Source organism: Charadrius vociferus, unplaced genomic scaffold (assembly GCF_000708025.1).
Source record: "Charadrius vociferus isolate BGI_N301 unplaced genomic scaffold, ASM70802v2 scaffold32, whole genome shotgun sequence".
Lineage (NCBI taxonomy): Eukaryota > Metazoa > Chordata > Aves > Charadriiformes > Charadriidae > Charadrius > Charadrius vociferus.
Window position 1 is genome coordinate 1,933,156 of NW_009647856.1, and position 16,247 is coordinate 1,949,402.

General features: G+C 38.6%; 1 protein-coding gene across 1 annotated transcript in view; it reads right to left on the reverse strand.

Moving 5' to 3' along the window:
• GNAT3 (guanine nucleotide binding protein, alpha transducing 3) overlaps positions 1-1,049 on the reverse strand; it is a 25,912-nt gene extending 24,863 nt beyond the window's left edge. The window contains exon 1 of the mRNA XM_009882922.1: positions 932-1,049. Within this exon, the coding sequence (XP_009881224.1) occupies positions 932-1,049 (118 nt within the window). The remainder of the gene's footprint in view (positions 1-931) is intronic.
• Positions 1,050-16,247: the final 15,198 nt, after the last annotated feature.

Genomic DNA, 16,247 nt, shown 5'->3' on the forward strand with positions numbered 1-16,247 from the left:
TAAGCTGATTTACTTTTATCAAAGGGATCTAGCTAAGTGTGAATAAATGTCAGTTTAAAAGCATTTGTAAACATTGCAGTTACAATGAAGAAAAAATAACATTTCAATGATCAAAGGCTGTTCTACTCGTTTGGTGAAACCAATGTAAACTCTCATGGCAGGCATCGTACTGTTAGGAGAAAAATATTAAGACAGTGGCACTGTTATTGTGCTTTTGGATATTTCTTGTAGGCCACGCAGTACCATGGAAAAAAGAAAAATAAAGCTGTATCAAGAAAAAAAATAGTTTTTTCTTTTGCCATTACACCCGCTGGCTGTTAATAAATTGATCATAGTGTGGGTTAGAAGTAATAGTCTGTGAGCATATTCATCTGTATTCATCTTATTTCATTACTTTCTATTCCACTCTCCACAATGTCATTTTTATACATTGAAAAAAGCCCTTCTAATTCACTTTCTGCTTCTGTAAAAAATGAAGTGCAACAGTTTGGAAAATAAACAATAGCAATACCTTGTGACACCTGTGGATTTTCTATGTAACCAGTTATCTCACTTAATCCTGCTGCAAATGAATGCTTATAGATCCATGAAAAAAAAAAGATAAGTCTGTGCTACATGCTGTGTAAGTAAGCATCATAACATTTATTCTAACAGTAGGTTCTTATTTTCTCAAATCTTTTCAAAGGCAATGATTTATAATATTTAAAATTGAATACATGCAATGACATAGCCATTTCCAGCCTGTTCCCTGTGACTTAATTGTTTGCTTCATGAGTGTTCATAACTAGATAACATTTTGTGCACATGTTACAGGATTGTCTTCTTCAAAGAAAATAGTGAGAGGTGGGAAATTCACTGTACTGAAATGTAATTCCAGAGCAAAATAACCCCTCAACAGAAAAGCATTATGAGCAATGTTTATTCTATTTACCCAAGAGCAGTAGTTTGACTGTCCTGGCTTCCCTCGCTGCATCTGCCTGGAGTTTCTTTTCCAGTTCCCTGGATCTCCTGGCTGATTCCTTGCTCTCAGAGCTGGCTCCACTGCCCATCTTGAGGTGTTAAAAATCCTCTGTTTGTCCAGCTGATTTGCTTCTTATCAGACTAGTTGCTTTAATTCAGAAGAAGGTCAACAGCCTGTGCTTCAAGAAAATGTAAAAATCCCATTCAACTTCTGGGTTCAGCCTTAAAATCAAACAGTCTCTTTTCACTTGTCACATGATATGGGGATGCTACAGCCAAGGATTGATATACGGATGTAAAAACGTACTATTATGATGTCATAGAATTAAAATGATGCGTTCAAGAGCAAAACCAAGGTCGGGATAGATCTATCTCCTTCTTCAGACAGGTTCCAGCTTTACATGCTTCAAAGAAATGTGCAGAATATCTTCAAACAATAAAATTGGGAATAGCTCAAGGAAAAATTTTTCAGCTTGTGAATCAGTGTTGGTGCCCTGAAGCAAAAGCAGGTTTATATGTCTTCAAAGCATTTGCATATTTGTTATTTTTAATCTTTCTCAGTGGTTGTAGCTCTAAATATATGTATTCTTTATTTTTAAATAACAGAATTTGGTTTTACATAATTAAGACATATTTTGTTTTGAATTATTAGTTAACATGCAGAATGTTTGCTGCATTTTCATATTATGGCAAGTGCATTTATTTTGTTGTAATGGTAATGGGTAATTTACTGCATTTTGTAACATTTTTGGGATACTTTTGTGCAGCCATTCCTTGATGAATGTCATAGTCTTTTCTATTCTTCTTTGGTGTTGTTAGCAGTTATAAGTTTTGGCTGACGGCACCATAAGATTTTTGTGTAAGAAAGGACACAGGTCAGATTCTCCCCACTGATGTAATAATTTATTCTTAGTTTCTTCATAATGCAATAGTAATATAGAAGTATTTTATGCAATATGGTGGAAATATTACTTTGCATGTCATGTCAGCAGTATATAGAGAAAATATACTCTACTGTAATTTGGTGATAGTGTATAAGAGTAGAATTACTGTCAGGACTAAAAGATCCAATATACTTTGGTTTTTGTCCCTTTTCTTCAGATGAAGAATTTCAATAAAATAAATATTATTAGTGTGCAACACTATAGTTAATCATAATGTTATACATATTCACTTTATAAAGTATTTCAATTATATAAAATGTACAAACATAGAAATGATATTACAATTTTAAAATTATTGATTAGTAATAGTCACTAACGCTCTGACTTTACAGTATGTAAGCTTATAAACTTTAGCCTGGAAATAATGTTGAAGGGAAATATATGCATACAGCTCAGCTTCAGTGATGTTAGACGTATTTTTAGGCCAGAAGATAAACGAGGAAGAGGGCCAAAAGCAAAGCATTTAACTCATCCTGTCCAGGATGAGTTAAGCAAAGCAGCTTTCCCACAGCAGAAGTAGGTGGACCCCAGATGTAACAGGAGGGCAACTGGTACTGGATGGGGAAGGTGGGAGTGAGAGGAATAAAGATCACCAGTGGTACTAATGAGTTTTGTGCCATTAGAGCAGGAGGCAGCTGTCTTCTCAGAAAAGACAGGTCCTTGCTCTGCTCGTCCCATTCAATAGTGTCTTCTCAGACTTGAAATTAATACCACATACTGCAATAAAGATCTGAAGTTGTGTTTTTTCAGTACATGCTTCTCAATCAGCAGAGCTGGAAGCCCTGTTTTCAGTCTCCTTGCACTGCTTTGCCAGAAATGAGTAATCAGGGCTTGTTAACAGCTGAATTTTTGCATATAAATTTACAATGCAAGAAAATGGTTTTTTTAAGCCTGTATTCCTACTTTGTTTATTCTTTAACGTAGGCTAAAATAAGATCTTTATGCAGACATAGTAACAACTGGTTTGTTTAAAAAATGAAAATAAGCAACTTCAGAAGTATGATATCAGTGCCAGGTGTTGGTCTATCCAAACTGTAGGCAAGTCCAGTGCTCCCATGGATTTCAGTGGGTTTGAAAAGCAAGTCTGTTTGTTTGAGCATTTCTGAACACTAACAGAATTTACAAATTAACTGATATAGTCGCAAATCACAGAGAAGAACATAATCTCTAGATTAAGGGCCCGTTTCACTTCAGAGTTGTTCCAGGCATATACTAGTATAACTCTATTCATTTTGCATTTAATTTTTACAGTATCAAACTGGAATAGTGTAATGGTAAACTAGGTCCCATTCTGGGACCATACTGGGAGAAAATGAGTGTAAATAAATCAAGATGAAAGCTTTACATCATTTTTCCTAGATGGAAAGCAATGGAAAATCAAATGTACGTCCCATATCATGTTTCCTAACATTCTCTGTTGCTATAATGACTACATACAGGAATTGGCTTTAAATAAATAGGTGTCTGATACAAGCAGGCTGTAAACAGACTGTGTATAGAAATAAAGATAATAACTTCATAAACATGCAATATCTCTAACATCTTTTCCATTTGATTTGCTCACTTCTGCCTTCAAACTCTTAACTAAATAGTTTAGTGAAAAAACCACAGCAATCTGTTTCTGTTTCTCTCGAAAGTGAACAGGATTCTGTTCTGCTTTGGACATCATCATCATCACTAACTATATTTTGATTGAAGAAGTTTCTGCTAATGGTTAAGCCGGAAACAATAGACACAGCCTTACAGGGTTCAGTTGAATCTAAAATGTTTTGTGATATCTTTTCTCTACCTCTTCTAGGTGCAATAATAAAATTATGGTCTCTCCCTGCGTCTCGTCTATTGTATCAGCCATGTATATTTGATCTGGAAGTCTTTGAAAGCGACTAAGTCTGGAAAATGTTCCTTTGAAATGTAGTAACTTGTAAAGAATATTAGTTTTGTATTATTAGAGTTATTTCTAGTGATGCACTCTAGGTGGTGCTGATAATATAGAGTGTAAACTAGAGGCATGCTGTAGCCAGTGAGAGTTACAAGAGACTTTCTGGGAGGCTTTTTCATGTGATCTGTTCAGAATTCATAGATTTGGGATTCTGGATTCCAATTCCAAATTTTTATTTTGGAACTTGTATTAAAGGTATACTGGTTTGGGCTTTTTGTTTGGCAAATAATATTGATTGTTCTGTTAATTTTTTCTTTCAATTAACTTAGGTTTTCCTTTTAAGTTTCTTCTGAAAGTACTGTACACTTCCCAGTCAAAGAAAGTGGAATAGCTTAGGAAATTCACACCTTCTAAGTTTTTTTTCTCTTATTTTGCATTTACAAACTGTTCCGACTGGAGTCTGTTCATCTTTTCCATGTTTCATTATAACTAATGCTTTCCCTTTTCCCTGATAAAATTTGGAGGAATGACATTGAAAAAGGAGGAAGTTTTAGTAAGAATAGAATTCTCTAAATTTAGGAACTTTCAATACATTTCCTTCAGTAAATAAAGGAAGCCTGAAAAATCTTCAGTACAATGCCTGTTACAATCAAAGGAAACTCTTCTGCTCTTTCAGTTGGCTACTAAATTGCTTCCGATGCACAAGAAGAAACAAAACAGCTCCGAATTGCTCTGTTGCTCGTTGGCAACATTTTAGTGGAGAAAAAAAAGTTTCCCTTACACCCTGAACGTTGACAAGCCCATCTAGACTTTTGTAACTACTGATGTGCAGAGATATCTGCTGAATGACCAATATTCTAGAGACATAACAAAGCAAGTACAGAGACTCCATATATGCTCCCAGTCAGCACTGATATTAGCTTGGATCCATGGCAAGCTGCATTAGCTTGGCACAAAGCCAGAACTTTTGAAACCTGTTAAGAGTCATGGTTTATTACCTCTGGCACTCGGCCAGAGTCATGGGGCTGAAATGTTTGTGGATCCAGGGTACTATGTCCACACAGGGCCATGTTTCACTACGTGGTGTTTAGTTTGGATTGTCGTCTGCCTTGTGCAGTGTAGGCATGCCCATACTGCTTGACTGCTATAGGTGATATACCAGGTGGATGTTAATCCTTCTGTGAGCTTTTCGGCTCTCAGACTCACAAGAACGTAAAATGGACCTGGAAGAAGCTGCTAGGGTTGACTTCAGAAGTGGCCATCTATCCTGGCAGTAAAGTCTAACAGCTGGAGAACCTTTGGGGACTAGATTGGCCATGGAGAGCTTCTCAAGCTCTCTCTACTCTTACCAGTCTGATCCACTTCCAAGGTATTGTGGCTCAGTCACAAAACTGAAAGTGTTGAAGCTTGAGTATGATGTGAAGCCCACAAAAAATTGTCCAGATAAGTACCTAGCTCCTCTTAAGAATCATATCCATATATCTCAAGCCAAAGGGAAATGTATCAGTCTCAACACCAACTGTACTGTGGCCCTGAGATATCTGGCATAGACCAAGTAAATGTGACAATCATCAAACTGGTGTTACCGGCCAGGTTTGTACTACTGTAAATGTTTATAGAAATGACTGTGGGAGGCTGAATTAATCCTTCTGTTATTCATCGTTCTGTTTCCATGATGGAAGCAGACCTTCCAGTGTCACTGACAGCAGGTTCTCCAGGTTCCCTGGTTTTCCCTGTAGCACTACTGCCATCCGTTCTGCCAGTGCACATATGTGGCACACTCACTCCTGTTGACTCAAGGGTAGGCAGAGCTCAGACTTCCTCTGTTTCCTTCTGGGGAATCCAGACATACTCCTTTGGGCACATTACATTTTAGAATTTGGCCACAAGATTTGATGGAGAGATGACTATTTAGATCTTACCATGCTACTACCCTCTGTTCAGATATCTTATAAGATAAGGTGACTTAATCAGGAAAACCCCTCTGGACTGTCTGTCCCCTCAGCAGAGGAATATATTGAAATTTGTGGTTGCAGATCCAAGTTCACAGGTCGGTCTCCTGTGTTCTATTCTGGAGAAGCATTAGTTCTGTTTGTGAATGTGCACAATTATAAAGTGGGATCCACAGAGTTTACTGACAGAGAAGGTCAAGATGTTGTGGGATGGAGGTCCATGGTACATATGGTACATATGTTGGAGGAGTCAAAACAGAATACACTGACGTGAAAGTCAGGTGATACCTGAGATATATCATTCACCAGCAAGGATGGCTCATCTTTTTCTAACCCCCCCTTCTCCAGACACACAGGTAAGTGGTCTTACTGAAATGATTTTATATTAAAGTATAGAGATTCCTTCAGAAGGAAGCATTGCAGAGTGTCATGTTAAACTCCTTGAGGTTTTAGGAACTCATAGACTAGCTTCATAAATTAAAGGTTAAATTAGTTGAGATTTCTCTAACAAAATAAAACAATTTAGGTTGGAAGGGATCTCCAGAGGTCTTTAGTCTAACCCTCGTCTCAAAGCAGAGATAAGTTCAAAGTTAAAGTTTCTCAGGGCTTTGCATTGCTAAATTATGAAGTATCCAAAGACGAAACTTTCACAGCCTCTCCAGTTAGCCCATTTCAGCACTTAAATACTCAGTGTGAAGAATTTTTTCCATTTCTCTGGTTGGAATTTCCTTTGCTGGAGCACATGACTGTTGACTCTTTTCTCAGGAGAGTTTAGCTCTGTCAGCTCCCCTTTTTTGGAATGGAAGACTACAGTTAGATCCTCTCCTTAACCAGGCTGAGCAAACCCAGCACCATCTTCCCCATGTGCTTCAGCCTTCTAATCTTCTTCATTGGCTCATGACAATCTCTTTTTTTTTTAATTAGTTATCCAAAACCTAGAAACATTTCTCTGGATGTGTCCTCAGGAGAGCTCAGTGAAGAGATCCCTTGACCTGATGTCTGTATTCTTAAGGCAGCCCGGTATGTGGCTAGCCCTGGTCATGCCTATAAATAGCATGTTGCTATTTATACTCAACTTACTGTCCACCATTCATGTCCTTTTCTGCAAAGCCACTGTAGTCAGCTCCCAGCTCGTGATGTTTCATGGAGTTACTCTGCTCCAGATGCAGGAGTTCGCATTTGCCCCTGAGCTTCATGAGGTTCATGTTGGCTCATTGCTTACTGAGGTTTGTCTGAAAGGCAGCCCTGCCCGGTAGCACACCACCCACTAATGAGCACTGTCCAAAGTTCATGTTAAGTAAGTTAACCCAGAGCAGTATGCAAGCACACTTGAAATTCAGTGTTTGGGCAACAGCACTGTTTGCTACTGGAAAAAGTTAACAAGTTACTTGAGCCTTTTCAAGCACAATTGAAAGCATATCCTCGTAAAACAGATGAGCATTAAACTCAGAGTAACACAAGTATATGATCTAGCAATTCCTTAACGTTATTCCTGTTATGTACCCATTGTGAAGCCTTTTCTGTATGCACCACATGATTCCACAGTGATTTAAATATTCTGTTACATGAAAGGTAAGCTTCTTGTAGTCCTGGTGCCTGTAATCATCCATGTTTACTTCAGATTCCATGTATCGATGAATCCTGCTCTTTATCCTCTTGCTGCATTAAAAAAAAAAATAAAATAATTCAGGTCTAGATAGCTCTCCTCATGATTTTTCAGAAAGTAAAATAACTCTAGCATAGCTGCTTCAGTAGGATCACATAACTGAATTTAGCATTCCAGATACTGTCCTGGATGTTTGTGTGGTGAACCATCAACTATATTTTTCATGCTATGGAAAAAAGCCTTATTAAAGTAAGAATAACTAATGTGCTGATAATTGGTAAGAAAAAAATGATGTAGTTAATATCAGATGAGACAGCTAAAAGTCTGTTTATCAATACTTCACGTTTTTGTGCTCTTTTTTTCATAATATTGCCACATTTTAACAAAGGAAGAATATTTTGCAGATAAGAGCCACGAGGATGATCCAAGGGCTGGAGCACCTCTCCTATGAGGAGAGGCTGAGAGAGCTGGGGCTGTTCAGCCTGGAGAAGAGAAGGCTCTGGGGAGACCTTATTGCGGCCTTCCAGTACCTAAAGGGGGCCTACAGGAGAGCTGGGGAAGGACTTTTTACTAGGGCATGTAGTGATAGGACAAGGGGGAATGGCTATAAACTGGAAGAGGGCAGGTTTAGGTTAAAGGAAGAAATTTTTTACTTTGAGGGTGGTAAGGCACTGGAACAGGTTGCCCAGAGAGGTTGTTGAGGCCCCATCCCTGGAGGTGTTCAAGGCCAGGCTGGACATGGCCTTGGGCAACCTGGTCTAGCGGGAGGTGTCCCTGCCTATGGCAGGGGGATTGGAACTCGATGATCTTCAAGGTCCTTTCCAACCTAAACAATTCTATGATTCTATGATTTAATATCCATGTTAAATGTATTCACGTGGAAAAAAGATATGATTGCCGGATTTTCAGCTCTGTGGCTTCCTCTATAATCAATATTATTCTTAATATGCAGGTTCCTGAAATTTTCCAAATGAAATAAAAAAAAGCATGGGAAGGAAAATATTGTTTCTATGAAAAACATTGAAATGTAACAAATACATTGATAGCTTACTTAAGTTGAAAATTGTTCCTGTTTTTCTCAAAATATTAAAAAACTCTAAAATTCAGATTCTTGTCTTTTTATTTGCTCTGCTCCTTCCTAATCTTTCCATTTCCTTTTTCTGCACTGGATATAAATGAGTGAGTTCAGTCTAAGGTTTTCTGGTTTCCCTCGCAACAGTTTATCATCTTCTCTCTAGGAAACTTTATCAAATAGCTGAAGAAAAAAGGAAATCTTGTTCCTTAGCTCTATAGTAGTATCACAGGAATGACACTGTAACATTTGCAAATCCATTTAGTTATACAAGGAGGGGAAAAGGAATAGTGTATTCATTCATTTTTACTACTTACAGAGGGGCAAAGAAAAGGAAGTAGAAGAAACAACATTACAAATGTCAATAGAAAATATTATTAAAATAATAAAGAGTTTTTTCATTTTCAACCCTAACAGATTTTTTCCCCAAATATTGACATATCCAATTATTCCTTTTCCTTTTTTTGTGATAATGTCAGACTCACTATGAGATACGTGAACTGTACTAGCTTCAGTACACTTGTTATCCTGAGTTCTATATTTGCAACGCATGCTGATGCAATGGAATATGTGACATTGTGTGAGCAAAGATTATTGAGCGCTGGGTGGGGGCTCGCTGGCTGAGTATCAGTCCAGATAAGGCTCACATAATTTTGGCATGTTTACAAATACTTCAGCTGAACATAGGCTGTGTTCTCAATGAACCTGTGCCAATTTTGTGACAGTAGGTGTGTGGCTGAGCTACGATGTTCAGATTAAGAACTGGTCATTCCAAAAGTTTGAAACTTGATGTATAGATTTGGCTCTCCAGTGAAAAAGAAACATCCAATGCAAAGCTATAAAAGAAGCCCAAACCCTTCAGTCTCTCCTGAACCAATACCATGCTTATGGGATGACCGTAATGTATTTGAAAGAGCTATGAACTGCACTGAGCACTGCTGATTTCTCATATGAGGACAGCAAATATCTCAGGGCCTGACCTTTCTACAAAGACTAATAAATGATCTCTCTGCTATGGTGAGTTAAAATTTTCTCCTGGCTTATTGCTGATTCACCTGCGAAAACTAAAAAGAACAGTCAGAATGTAATGCGTTATAATAAATAAATTATTTGAGGTCTTTGAACTGATTCACGTGTATTTTCCACTGGAGTGTCTGACACTCATTCCGATTGACTCCTGCAAGAAGTGGGAAAAAAAAAAGAAAAAGGAAAGAAAAAGGGAATCTTAGCGAGAAAATGGGTGATGCCTGCTATCTCTGCTAAAAGGATTTAATTTCTAGTACAAGGTGAACAGTCAACATAGTACATTAAAAAAAAAGCTTAAAACAATGGAGAATATTTTGTCAACATCCCACTCTGAACATTTCCAATTCCCAGTAGACCCATATATTAAAACCTGCCAAGTCCCATAGTGCCTTGCACAGCCAGAAATGAACGAAGAGTAAAAGCAAACACAATTCTGATTTGACTTGTAGAACTCCTTGAATAACAAACATTTTAACCTTTCCTTTTGGTGTCAAGCTAACATGCAAGGAAAAATATGGAAAAGACGAAAAGACATTTTTCCCAACAGACTAGCATTCCTTCCCTTTTATTTGGCGGACTTGTTCCAGCTAAGCCAGTCTGTGACTGCAGTCCCTTCAGCAGAATACGAGCAGCTCTGTGCTGTAACGGAGCTGTGTAGCGTCTGGGTAAAATCTGATTTCTGAGCCCTGAAGAGAACGTAAGTAGGTAGCTTCAGAGCTTGGGGCGATTTCCAGGATGTCGGCTGAATTGAACTATGCTGCATGAAGAGTGCGTCCACAAAATTTCTTTTCCATAATAGCTGTTGCCGTGTTGTAATAATCCCTATAGAAAAGTCTGTAGAAGAGATTGTTCTGCTGCTGAGATACTGCGCTGTATCCGAAGAGATCTGTTTTGTTCTATATGGATTCTTACACTACATACTTATGAAAGCTGGTTAACATTTGCTGCACGGTATTTGTTCTTTCATCCACACTCCAGTACACAGTAATAACTAAATCAGATCCTTATTTTGGTAGGATTTTAGAGAGGATGGTGGCATTAAATTTTTTAAAGATACATTTGACTGTAACTCTGTGTTAGACCTGATTAGTTCAAAAAATGGAGCACGGCAGCAAAATGTGGTAAGGCAAAAGAGAGAGAGAGACGTCCTAGGGAAATCAGTCTATAATATTGAAATTATTCTAGGAAAACTCTACCACCTGCTCAGTGTAACTTCTGTATGAAAAGTTATTTCTCCAGAGGAGCAAAGTTGTCTCTCATTTTCTTTGTAGCTGGTAATCATTTTTATCTCCAACTGAGCCCTATGCTTTGTCTTCTTCTGTGATCAGATCTGCTTAATTTTCAAATGTCTTCAACCAAGATACCTAAAATAATTTCCATCTTGATGGTATTCTTAAATACTGTGAGATAGCAGCATGTGGAGGAAGTAATGGGACTTTTCATTCTTTGGGGGCTGTAAGAATTGATGTTGTTTTTAGTTGGTTTTAGTGTTGTTTTCCATTCTGCTTATAAAGCAGTGTTCTAATTAATACAGCTCTAGCTGACACTTCCCCTAGAAAAATATGTATTGTCCTGGGAAGAATTCAAGGGAAAATGGAAATTATCTCATTCTTCTTAGCTCCCACTCCCCTTAAAGAGGAACTTAAAAGCTGAGCATTTCTTCCTGAGCTGGGCCGGCCTCCGCCCCAAAAATGTTCTGTTCTTAGAGAGGGAAGGAAAACAAAAACAAAATGTTTTTACTACTCTCCTGAATGGAATAAGCACAGATCAGACTCCCTGGGTATTTGGGGAAGGAGATCCTAAGCACATATGTTAAGATCTCCACCCACATACAATAAGTTGATGGGAAAAAAAGTAAGCCTCTGAATGCTCAGGTCTCATAAGTAATGAGGTCAGGACTTAGGTGCAAAGGAAATGGAAGAGCCTACAAGACTAGCCAGACATTTTGTGAATGCCAATAGCGTCTAAGTGTTGTTCCATAACAGATCACAGCTGGGAGTGGGTCTCCAGCTTCGATGGTGTCCAACTTCAACTGCCTAAAAGGAAGTGTGACCCTCATTTGGTAATTATAGAATAACATGTTGATGTGGGGAACGCCTGTGTACCTTCAGGCAGCAACATTAGTTTATGCCTTCAAGAGTAATGATTTTGGTACTCAAAATCACATTTCCAGATTTAAATATTATCCTTCCGGTTTTATTCTCACTGTTGAGAATAAAGTAGTAAATAACCTTAAACAAGCTTACTTTCTAGTCTCCTGAGGTCTTGTTCTCTTGGCGTCTACAGATGCTTTGTGCAAATGTCTCTCTCCTTTATTTCTCCTCTTTCCAGCATTTATCATGTCTCAAAGCTGGCTTTATCTGAGTCTGTCTCTAACTGAAGTGCAGAACAAAATCTGCAAGTTCTTTGGACAGTGACTGTGTTTTCCCATTTGCTTATGTGTGTATTTTTCTCATTAGAGATTCTGCAAGGTAGGGCTGCAGTTATTTAAGATACTTGAGCCATCCCATGTTATCGTGTCCTGTGTCCCAAATGTGTTTTTTTGTTCTGGCAATTAATTTTGTGTTTTCATATGTATCATTAAATCTGTTGTGGCAGTACTTTCATGCGGTACAGGGTGAGATTTCCTCCAGAAGTCATTGTAGGGCCCATCCCTTATTTTAAAGTGTTGTGCAGCTGGCAAGCTGCGTTACTGATATTTCACACAGCTTTGTCAGGCTCTTTATTTATCTGCGTGCCCTCTGCTGCTCCAGAGTCACCCCGATGGAAAGTCATCTCTGGGTTGAAGTGTTGGCCGGGCGCCATGCATTGCCCTGTGTGATTCGAGCTCCGCAGAGGGGGGGTCACATACCTGTCATGGTCCTGCTGGCTGAGCAGTCATGCCTCGTGCTTCAACATGGTGCTCTGCTTGGGTCTTAGGTTTCATTTGCGCCCGTTCAGTTTTTAAGTCCCTCTGAACTGCAGACACTGCAGGGCTGGACTCCAAGCAGTTGTGATCAAACTCCTCATATATATTCAACCCCATATTCTGTTTGGATTTCCACTTTGGAGTTGAGCTGTTCCCTACATATGTAGCTTAGCAATGAAGGTTGCTTTTCCAGATGACCAAATCTCCTGGATTATCTTGCAGCATGTGACAGAAAGAAATGTCTCCTGACTCAGTATTTGTCCCCTATGCTCAGTTATCTGTTGAATTTATAGGCAGCAGCTATATTAGTAAATGCAAGCATGCCTGGTAATTATCCTGGAATTGGATTGTCTGTGCTTATAAATTGTTAGGACAGTCCTGGTAAAGAATTTGCTGTGTTTATGACGTTCCCTGGACAATTCATAGTCTTGGCTTGCCAAAGAAAATTGGCACAACTAAGGGCAGATTACTTACAACCTGTTTGGTTTGAAGGCTGTGACAGTTTATTAATACTTGAGGTGGGCTGCGATAATTGTTCTAGGTTCCTGTACGTATAAACCATATGTTCTGAAGCGGACCTGATGTAAAGGATGAAGTGTTTGCAAGCTGTCTCTTGATCAGCCATGCTGGATCTTGATTCTCAAAGCCTTGTTCTGCATCACACCTTCCTGTGCTTCCTAAGTTAACATTAGAGGGTGAGAACAGGCTGAGGTGGTGACTATGCCCACAATACGTACAAACCTTCAACATTAGGAATGGGAGTTTCATTTACAGCAGAAACACTTTACACTTAGTTCACAGGTGTGATCCAAACTTTAGAGGAAGTCTTTCCAGTATGTTATGTGATACTAACATAATATTATTGTATCCCTTAGTTCCTTTATGTCAGGATGCTGACTGCCAAGATGCTTTAGCTTCCTGGATTTTTTAACCTTTATTATAGCCATCTCTTGTCTCTCCCTGTCTGCTGAAATCCCTTGAATTAAGAAGTTTAGAAAACCAAAGGTCAGTAGAAGCATTATTTGTCATGCGGCTTCATTAATATCTTCAACTGTGAGAGCAAATTAGTCAATAAATGGCAGACAAACACTTTCAAGGATGCATTTCTCTTCAGTTGTCTGCAGCATCCTATTTATTTTACAGTACAATCTACACTGATCCGTGTGCACGAGGAAGCCAATACCCGTGTTCCATAGGAACACAGACTCTTTAACAATGTGGTCCTTTCAGTGCTGTCCGAGCATCTTGCATCTCCCTTCCACTTCTGCCGCAGCCCTAAGCAGTATCAAGCGAGAAGCAGAGCAGCCTACTTTCCTAGATTGCCCACCAGTTTATTTCATAATATCCTTCTCTGATGTGTGGGGAATGCTCGAGGTTAACATCTGGAAAAGCAGTGCCTTCAGAAGTGAATAAGCAATGATGAGCTCCCTGCTACTCTGTTGAAACTATTAGTGTGCTTCGGGTCTGTGATTGCATCAGTATCCACAACTAGCATTTTTTGGTCAAGGTGCTGATCAACCACCTGCTCAGCATCCTCCCCGTATCGTCCTCTTGGATCATATGATCCTGTTTAGTAAGGGTAAATTGTGAAAAAGTCTTGCCACTTCCAAGATCCAAGACTGAGGAGAGTTTTTGGGAAAAGAACACAAAGGAAAACAGATGACAAATCATTGTGACCAGAGACCTACAGTGTGGGCAATACTGTCCTTTTCCTCTCTTTCTTTTTATATATCAGACATGTCACAGTGGCCAAGGGTAAAAATCTCATGAGTTGTGTGAGAACTGTAAGAGAGGGAGGAAGAGATGTAACTTTTAAAAGATTCCCAAGAGACATACCCAAAGACAGAAGAGGATATTTCTCTGACATGTGTGTACTTTGGGAAATGCTCATCACGTTCTCCAGGGCCATTTCTAATTAAGTGACACTATGCGAAAAAGAACTGAAAGATCCTCTTACTTTATCACCATTTGATAGCTCAAGATGCCATTTGAGCACCCTGTTTGCACAAGTTTATATCTATGAAAACAAAACAATGGTTGTAGATTATATCATATTCTTTTAAAAGTGTACATTTGTGTACGTAGAGACAACAAAAATAAATATAAATATTTTATTTGTTCATTTTTATGTTGTGTTCTGTATTGATAATTCATTAGAATCATGAATGCTTAATAAAACTACATTTTGTCACTGTTGTTACAATGTTGAAGTATATTTGTTGACATTAGTTGCAACTGTCTGCAGATGCCTACAGTGTATGAGTCTAAGCAATGAAAAATAATAGGCATTAGCAGAGTTCAGTTTCCTCTCTCACACTTGCAGCTTATAGTATAGAGGCCTCATCTTTTGCTGCTAAAAGTCTTCAGCAAGAATGCTAAAATCTTTTGTATCTCCATCTGCAGTGCTCTCACTGTTATTCTCACAAAGGTTCTTCTGAGCCTGGTTCTCATCAGAAGCGTATCTCTTGCATCAGAACCCTCTTTTTTTCACTGCTACAATTCCAAATTCAGCATTTCTCCAGGGAGAATTTGAATAGTGACCCTCTCCCATGCAAGTATCTGGTGAAAGATTTCTTTACCACAGAAGCTAAGGATGAACTGTTTTTTCTCAAAGTCATTGGATAAATGACAATGTCGTCAATGTCCAGTGAGACTCCAAGAGCCGAAGTTCAATTGTCATTTTAAGAAAGCACTGTGTAAAGGTCTTGAATTTAGGACTTTGCAGACTTCAGTGCATGAACATGTTTGAGTTGTTACTGGAAGTTGCTTGCAGTGGTTAGTGGCAGTCATTCTGGAGAAGTCCTCATAAACACCGAGACCTGCTGGGCAAAAGATCCACACGAATCTCATGAGTGGCTCCAAAAAAGTTCAGAAAACTGATGGAAAGTTGGAAAATGGCCAAAGCCAGTGATAATTTCCAACTTACTGGAATGGGAGTGACAAGATAAAATAATTTTATTGATAGAAACACATATTTCGTTACGATAGTCTAGTGGTTGATCTATGAACACAAAATGAGGAAATGGTGATAAAGAGCAGTGGGAGACGGGGTGTCCCTGTGACGATAGCCACGTCCATCTTTGTGTCCACAAGAGCTCTTTTGTGTGTGTGGTGGTTGGTTTTTTTTTCCTTATCCTGCATGCAAGAAAACACTTTACTAGATTAATTGTATAGTCTAACCATCCCTCTAGGTCTCACTTTTGAAAGGACATTTCTATGTCAGAGGTTATATCTAATTAATAACCAAAAATGAAATTGATCTCTAGAATAATTTCTACCCGCTGCATTGGCCTGTAGTCTGAATATTAAAACATTTGTTCAGAACTCATGGCTTTCAAAATGGAAAAAAAAAAAAAAACAAACAACAAAACAAACCAAAATAAATTTTACAGACCTGTTTCTGTAGCAGAAAATGAAACTTTACAGGCAAACAAAATTGAATAGAGTGTGTAGCCAAACTGGCTACTACGTGTAGACTAGACAGACTTATAGTCCATGACAAAAACACCTGTTTTACTACAGGCCAAGTTCTGAATTGTTTTGAGTCTGTGTGGGTGTGCATGGAAATTATATGGAAAAAAGATAGAGACATAGCTCTAGGGTCAGGAAAATGTTAAAAGCCTCAGTTATCCATATATACTAAGGGAAAGAAGTGGATTTATAAACATCTTCTGAATATGATGCCTATTGCAGATTTTTCATAACGGGCATACCAGAAAGGAATCGTAGCTGATAATATCCAAGTCAACATAGTCAAGGAGAGTTCTTCCCAGGGATAACATTACACTGCTGAAATACAAGAGGAGTTTCGTGTAAGACAGTGCTCAGTTCCATCATCTCCTTAGAGAAGCCTCTTAGAACCAAGTGCAGAAGCTCATAATGGAGACAAAAGTCTAGAAA